This window comes from Astatotilapia calliptera, chromosome 3 (assembly GCF_900246225.1).
Source record: "Astatotilapia calliptera chromosome 3, fAstCal1.2, whole genome shotgun sequence".
NCBI lineage: Eukaryota > Metazoa > Chordata > Actinopteri > Cichliformes > Cichlidae > Astatotilapia > Astatotilapia calliptera.
This window is the reverse complement of record NC_039304.1, coordinates 51,504,468-51,512,359: the sequence shown is the minus strand read 5'-3', so window position 1 is coordinate 51,512,359 and position 7,892 is coordinate 51,504,468. Positions and strand designations below refer to the sequence as shown.

General features: G+C 41.8%; 1 protein-coding gene across 1 annotated transcript; it reads left to right on the top strand.

Annotated features, from left to right (window-relative positions):
• On the top strand, positions 1-1,430 carry LOC113019731 (nuclear factor 7, ovary-like). Its single transcript, XM_026163549.1, has one exon. The coding sequence runs from the start codon at positions 16-18 to the stop codon at positions 1,408-1,410; it is 1,395 nt and encodes a 464-aa protein (XP_026019334.1). The 5' UTR covers positions 1-15; the 3' UTR covers positions 1,411-1,430.
• Positions 1,431-7,892: the final 6,462 nt, after the last annotated feature.

Sequence of the window (7,892 nt, the reverse complement as noted above, 5' to 3'; positions counted from 1 at the left end):
TCACTCACAGACTCAATGGCTTCCAGATCAGAGGAGGATCTCTGCTGTCCGGTCTGTCAGGAGGTCTTCAGAGATCCTGTTCTTCTGTCATGTAGCCACAGCTTCTGTGAACACTGTTTGAAGAGATGGTGGAGAGAGAGACCAACACACGAGTGTCCAGTTTGTAAGGAAATATCAGTTTATGATCCACCTTTAAACCGAGCTTTAAAGAACCTGTGTGAGTCGTTCTTACAGGAGAGAGATCAGAGAGCTTCAGAGGCTCTCTGCAGTCTGCACTCTGAGAAACACAAACTCTTCTGTCTGGACCATCAGCAGCCAGTGTGTGTCGTCTGCAGAGACTCAGAAAAACACACCAATCACAGATTCAGACCCATCGATGAAGCTGCACAACAATACAAGAAGGAACTTCAGGAAACTCTGGAGCCCTTAAAGAAGAAGTTAAAGGTTTGCAAACGAGTTCAAGTGAAGTTTGATCAAACAGCAGAACACATTAAGGTCCAGGCCCGACACACAGAGAGGCAGATTAAGGAGCAGTTTAAGAAGCTTCACCAGTTTCTAGCAAAGGAAGAGGAGGCCAGGCTGGCTGCACTGAGGGAGGAAGAGGAGCAGAAGAGTGGGATGATGAAGGAGAAGATGGAGGCTCTGAGCAGAGAGATAGCAGCTCTTTCAGACACAGTCAGAGCCACAGAGGAGGAGCTGAGAGCTGAAGACGTCTCATTCCTGCACAACTTAAAGGCTGCAGTGGAAAGAGTCCAGCGCTGCCCCCTGCTGGATGATCCACAGCTGCCCTCAGGAGCTCTGATAGACCAGGCCAAACACCTGGGCAACCTGACCTTCAACATCTGGAACAACATGAAGGACATGGTCTCCTACACTCCTCTCATTCTGGACCCAAACACTGCAAATCCAAACCTCATCCTGTCTGAAGATCTGACCAGTGTGAGATATGGAGAAGAGACGCAGCAGCTTCCTGACAATCCAGAAAGATTTCATTATTCCTACTCTGTCCTGGGTTCTGAGGGCTTTAACTCAGGGACTCACAGCTGGGATATTGAAGTTGGAGACAGTACAGGGTGGGCACTGGGTGTATTTTTAGAGTCTGTGAAGAGGAAGGGGAACATACGGTCTGGATTATGGGAAATCAGATTTAATGGAAGTAAATACTCAGCATGCTCACCTTCAGCTCCTCACACTGCTCTCTCAGTCCAGAAGAAGCTCCAGAGGATCAGAGTGAATCTGGACTGGAACAGAGGAAAGCTGTCGTTCTCTGATCCTGATACTAACACACACATACACACCTTCACACACACTTTCACTCACAGGATGTTTCCATATATTCGCACTGTTGATGGTGGTAAAGTGAAGGTGTGTCCGTTGAAGGTGTCAGTGTCAGTGCAGCAGATGAGTTGAGGATGATGATGTTTCTAATGTTGTTTCCTGTCAGTGAGTTGAAGCTGTTAAACTGCAGCTGTCCTCCTGCTGCCTCGTTGTTCCAAAGCTCTTTGTTTCTCTTTTAGTTTCACTGTTTCTTTCTGTTTCTGCTGTCCACCTTTTCACATGGAAAATCATTTCACTGTTTCTCACTGAATGACTCCCCAAACTAGATTTGAAATTCTATCAAGTTTCTAATCATTACAAGTGATTCATGTTTCTATTTGATGTAGAGATGGACCGATCCAATATTACGTATCGGTATCGGTCCGATACTGACGTAAATTACTGGATCGGATATCTGAGAGAAATAAAAAATGTGATCCGATCCATTAAATATCAAAAAAGCACCTCACAAAACTTGTGACACGCTGTAACTCGGCTCATAACCGTAGCACGTCAGAGCAGTGTGCATCACGTGATAGAGCGGCTGTGTGTATTTGTAGCCTCAAACCAGCATTTGATCTCCGAGGAAATGATCCCAGAGAGAAGTAAAGTAAGTCTGTAAGTTCATCTCTGAATGTCTGTAAAGCATTCCCACGTTAAGCTTAACAACCGATATATGGAGCGACTGCCTCTTCTTGCTGCTACTTCACTCGTGAAACTGATTAATGATCAGCTGTTCGGCTTTTCTGTCGCGAGTCCGTCTCCCTTTTTTGTTTTTGGCCCACTTTGCACCAGAAAGAGGAAACCAGCGGGTGAACAACAGCAGCACGTTTAACCTTGATAAGCTGTTGTTACAATTTATTTAATATTACTTTCTACACCAGGATCTTTTTCTACGTAGCTGACGGCTGGTAACTGTGCAGGGGCGGATCTAGCAAAGTTTAGCCAAGGGGGCCGATAGGGCATTAACAGGGAAAAGGGGGCACAAAGACATACTTTTCTTTCTTATTCTCATTTAAAATGTCTAGCTTTTAATAAATAATTATCTGAATCTTACACCCAAAGTTTTAATCTGATGTAAAATGTTTAGAAGTCCATTACTGTATATAGTAACTGTTAAGTCTAATATACCCTAGTAAGCTATAGTACTTTTTCCTTTGGGAAGACTGTGCAGTCTGCAATTCTGTTGAAGAAAGATGTTGAATCTATTTAATTATTCTTGAAAAATAATTTATTTCTGTGCATTTTTTTTCCACACTGCATCAAATTAAAGTTGATTACGTCGATTAAGCATCATGAGGTGGCGCGTGAGGGGTGGTTCCTTATTTTTTATTTATTTATGTTTGTTGTTGCTGGGAGTTGGAACCCTATTAGTTAGGTTGCTTACTCTTTAAAATACCAGAATAGGGAGGATGGAGCAGGTTTAAGTTTATTAGATTGATCAGTTTTGCTGATATGGACTGACATGTGTTGAATGGGAGGAGCAGTTTGTTGTTGTCTTCTTGTCTGTTTATGACAACAATAAATATGTTGTTGAAACAATGATTCATGTTTAACTCCATATATGAAATGTTTCTGATCTTTGAATTCTGTTTGATTAAAGACTTTCTTCATGACACAAATGAGATTTCAGTGTATTAATAGAACTAAATAAGCTCAGAGTTGAAAGGCTGGAGTATTATGTACGTGCTTCACTGTCAGGATCTTCAGGGGGATTCAAAGGGAAACATCAAACTGCTGTAATGAGATAAACTAGTTGGGCTGAACACACTTATCTGTAGTTTGTCTCCATCCAGGATCATCAGAATATAATGAACATGTGTGAAGAGCCACAAAATGCTGCTGCCCTCTCAGCATGATGAGCTCCAGCCTTTGTTAGCAGGACAACAGGAAACATGAGACAACTTTCAGAGACAGTAACCAACTGTGGCCACAAGATGGCAGCAGCTGATCTGAGATCCTTTATTGGACAGAAGGACTCTGCTCTGTGACGTCATCAGAGAGACGGCCTTCACTCTGATAGATCTGACGTCATGTCTGCACTGCGATGATGAAAGCTGATAAACACATTGTTATTGATCCATGAAATCACCTCTGTCCTCTCAAGTGTAGCTGTTTACAGAGCTGAAGAAGTCCTTCATCATCAAAACAGACAAACATGTATTTCCTGTATTAAGTGACGTCATCCTCACTCTGACCTCTTACATACATTCTGTTCAGTTTTCCTGCTGTAAGAAATAAACTGTGTGAAAATAGAAATGCAGGGAAACATCCATTAATCACAGCTGAGCCGTTTGTTTCTGACTCACATTCAATGAGGCTTCAGGTGTAAATACCTCAGAAGTGTTTGTGAGTTCAGTAGAAGCAGACCCAGTCGACCATCATGGCCTCCACAGCACTACACAATGCAACAGAAAGGCCTTCATCATCTGCTGAACCACCTCTGAACCACGACGCTCTCCCTGCATCTAAAAGCTGTTAGTCAGGATGAGATGCTGCTGTGATCGCTCACAATTTACCTGTGAGACCTTTGTAAATATTGTCTTTGTTTCTGGAGGAAACACCTTTAGTCTGTTTGTATTTGGAGTGCAGATCTGGGCGTCCATCACTTTAACCTGCACACGTTTAGTTATTGAGTGTAGTTGATGTTTGGCAGCATTTTATAAGTGACAGTTCATGAACGGTGAAGGAACAGAGGACGCCTGACCATCCTACCTGTGTCAGTAAGAAGACTTTCATCACAACTTCACAACTTAACACAACTGAAAGCTGAATTCAGTGTTGCATAGTTTACTAACAGTGTGTGCTGACACTGAAGTTAGCAGTTTGTTTCCTAAGAGCTGCTGGGACAAACCACAGTGAGCGGCTACAGAGTTTAGTTAAGGTGGTTCTAACATGTGACCTGTTGAATTATTTACAGGGATTTATTTTTCATTTAAAGCATCATTTGTGAAGTTTTTATGAAGTTTACTTCTTTTATGTTCTTTGTGTAACGTTTAGATTTTCTTCTCTGGTGTTTTAACTCTTCAGGTTTCCTGTAACAGAGATGTAAACCACCGTTTTCTGATGCTGCTGCACTGGGACATAAACACGGCCACTTTATTAGGCACACCTTGCTGGCTGCAGGTTATAACCCCTGCTGGAAACATCCCACAGATTTGGATCCTTATTGCCATCACAGCACCACACAGCTGCTCCAGATGCTGCAGGATGCTGGTCAGGGCTCTAACAGTGAAACTTTACTGAAAGTAACAAACCTGAGAGGAAATAAACTTCTGATCTAGCGGCTACAAGGAAAGAAGAAACAGGAAAACATGGCAGAGGCAACTGTTTCTGTTAGTTTCTGTTAGTTGGACACTGCTAGCACCACAGCACCCATGCTATCTTGCATAGATGGAGCGCTTTAGGTTGAAGTTGCAAAATGTTGCTTTTTTTTTGTTTCTTTCTTTGTTTTTTGTTTTGTGCAAAGCAGGAGATGAAGCATCACTGAATATGTTTCCAAACCAACTTCATTCTAAGCCAAAGACTAGAAAATATGGTGAAGCAAATCTTCCCTTTGGCTTCACCTGCACAAGTGCCGAGGTAGGTCTCCCTGCAGGGTTGGTTTTCCCTTCATCAGAGCGCGCTGGGCTGTTTAAATCACGGACAAACAGGATCCCACAGCTGTTTATGTTTTTAAACCCATTTTGCACAGAGGCATTTTTTGAAAAATGTATTGCTAACAATGTTGAATATTATTACACAGGAAAAAAAACAACTACAGTAAAATAATCACATCATGACGCCTCTGCCTTTGTAAATGGAGGGACAGTAACTGCCTGTAAAACCTGCAGACAGTCAGATTAACAGTATTTTGTCTCTATCTATCATTCTGCAATTCATCTCATGTAAACAATAACGTGGCGCACAGCGTGACGTGAAAATAGCCACATACCTTTGACGTTGTGTGACAAACTCTGTATTCCTCGTCCACACGTAAACGTAAAAAAATACTTTTAAAAATCTCAGTTTTCGGTGATTTGAAACGCCGTTTACGTGGACGAAACAGCTGCGTTTTCAAATATACCCGTGTAGGTGCGGACGCAGCGTAAAAGAGTTAGTAGTTTATTTTCTTACTACCTGTAATTTATTGCAGATTACTTGTATTTGCTTAATTGTTTACTAAATGTTTGCGGTGTGAAATAAACCGCAATGGAGCAAAATATGGGTGTGTGTGGTTGGAGGATGTGTTCGTGCGTGCGTGAGCGCGCAAGGGGGGCGGGCAAACATTTTTCTTGTACAACAAAGGGGGGCCCAGCAAAAAAAGTTTGGGAACCACTGGTTTAAACGATGTTAGCACAGAAATATTAGCTTCTGTCATGACTGATGAAGTTACTGGTTAATAAAGTTTCCAGTAAAGTGTTTAATCGCAGCCACAGATTGACTCTAAATATCCAGTTTTTCTTCAGTGCATCTGTAATAAATATGTGCAAGTTTCAGTGCTTCGTTTAAACTGTATGATACTTATACTGACCCAGGGTCAGTGTAAAATACAATCCCAGCTGTGTGAACAAAGCCTGGCTCCTTTAATCCTGCATAACAAACCTCAGGATGCAGGTTATTATTACTCTTTCCTGCTGGCACACCTGTCACACCTGAGAGTCAGCTAGAAACTTACAGTGACGTGGACATCATGCAAAGACTGCCAGACTCTGTAATACTGCAAATGATCAGTGACTCAGGTTAACACTAAACTTTAAACGGCACCTCTGTGTCTCTGTATGCTGAACATCTAGGATTGAGTCAGGCTGCGTCAGCTGAAGCTGTTATTTGTATACAGGGGTGGGTTTTTATATATATTTATATGGTTTCTTGTGTTCTGGGGGCCTCTGGATGTCTGGAGTTTTGATCTCCTCCATACCTGCTTCACACCCTGGAGGACAGGGCTGTGGCCCCCCCCACACTCCCTAGCAGATCGTTACATGGAGAAACCTTTGGAATGCAAGCGTGTAACTCCCTCCAAGTTGAAAAACGAACACAAGGCGTTCTTGATTTACTGGCATTTATTGCACACGGGCGCCACCAACGATGCCACCAGAGATGCTGTAACGATGCCGTGAGAACTGTACAACAACATAAAATAATCAATTTCCACCGTACATTGTTCTCATAGAGAATAAACAATAAAGTACATTATTAAACAACATAAATGCTCACAATTTGACCTTTACAAAATGCTAACATATACACGTGGTTACCATAAATTCGCTCGCTCTATCACAAACAAACATCTTATTTTCTATCACAACATATACAAATTGCATACCTCATTGGCCGCATTAACTTGCAGGGGTTAATGAAAACGCTTCTTGTAGTGTCACTCTTTCCCATAGTCGGACACTCCGTTGCATGCGTCTACATGTCTCTACCACCACCAGAGAGAGACGAAAGCATGCTGCGCTCTACCGAGTGTAGCGTGTACCAGAATATACCGTCGACCTCAAACAACAGACTAAACATTGGTTCCACCCTGGAAACATTCTGTAAACCCTTTTTAAATGTATTTCCAACCAACAACATACATTACATCACACACATATATTAACAATAAAGTATTTCACTTATTCATTGTAACTTGAACCATAAAATTGTCTCAAATTGCATAACTGCTGCTGACGGCAGCCACAAAGCGCGCTGATCCACACAGGTATGCACACGAGTGTTCACTGCTCGTAGACCCAAATTACACCTTTCTTGGCTGCTACTTCGAAGCACATCTGTCCTGCGTGCTGCACAACAACATTGAATATTTAGTATTTACTGCTGTTTACACTTAGCTAGATTAATGCGATGGTGTTGTGTTTAGTATGTTGCTTTGTTTTTTGTTTTTTTTTGTCTTTTTTTGCTTGTTTTCTATTCCTCTCTCAACAGGTGATCCAGGAGATTTTTTTTCTCCCCCCCTTTCTCACTGTCCCTCTCCCCTTCTGTTTTTCCTTTCCTTCCTCTTTCTTTCTCCCTTTCCTATCTCTCACTCATGTCTGTCCCGTCTGTAACATCTGAAAATAAAATATAATAAATAATAAAAACAAAGGTCGATCAAATGGACCAATACGGCAATGCCACGATGATCCATTTGGCAAAGTAAATCCATTGGGTATCCTTGTTGGTCTTCAGACAACAATTCTGATGGCTAAAGAACCAAATGGGACAGGCAAAAAATAAATAAATAAATAAAATAAATAAATAAACTGTGTCTCTGTGTGCTGAACATCTAGGATTGAGTCAGGCTGCGTCAGCTGAAGCTGTTATTTGTATATAGGGCTGGGTTTTTATAATCGATTTCTCGATTAATATCGTTTCTGGCTTGGATAACGTAAAATCGATTCATTAAAATCCTGAATCAATTTTTTAATATAAATTTATTTTGCCCGAAATGCCAGAATCTCAGGTGAAATCTCACAAAATTTCAACAACCACCAAACAGCTAAGACAGTAAATGAGAGCAGGAACATGGACTCTGCACATAGACTTAAACACACAGCGTGACCCGCGGATCAGAATCAGTTACATGTCGCCTTTCTCACGGTCGGGGCTGA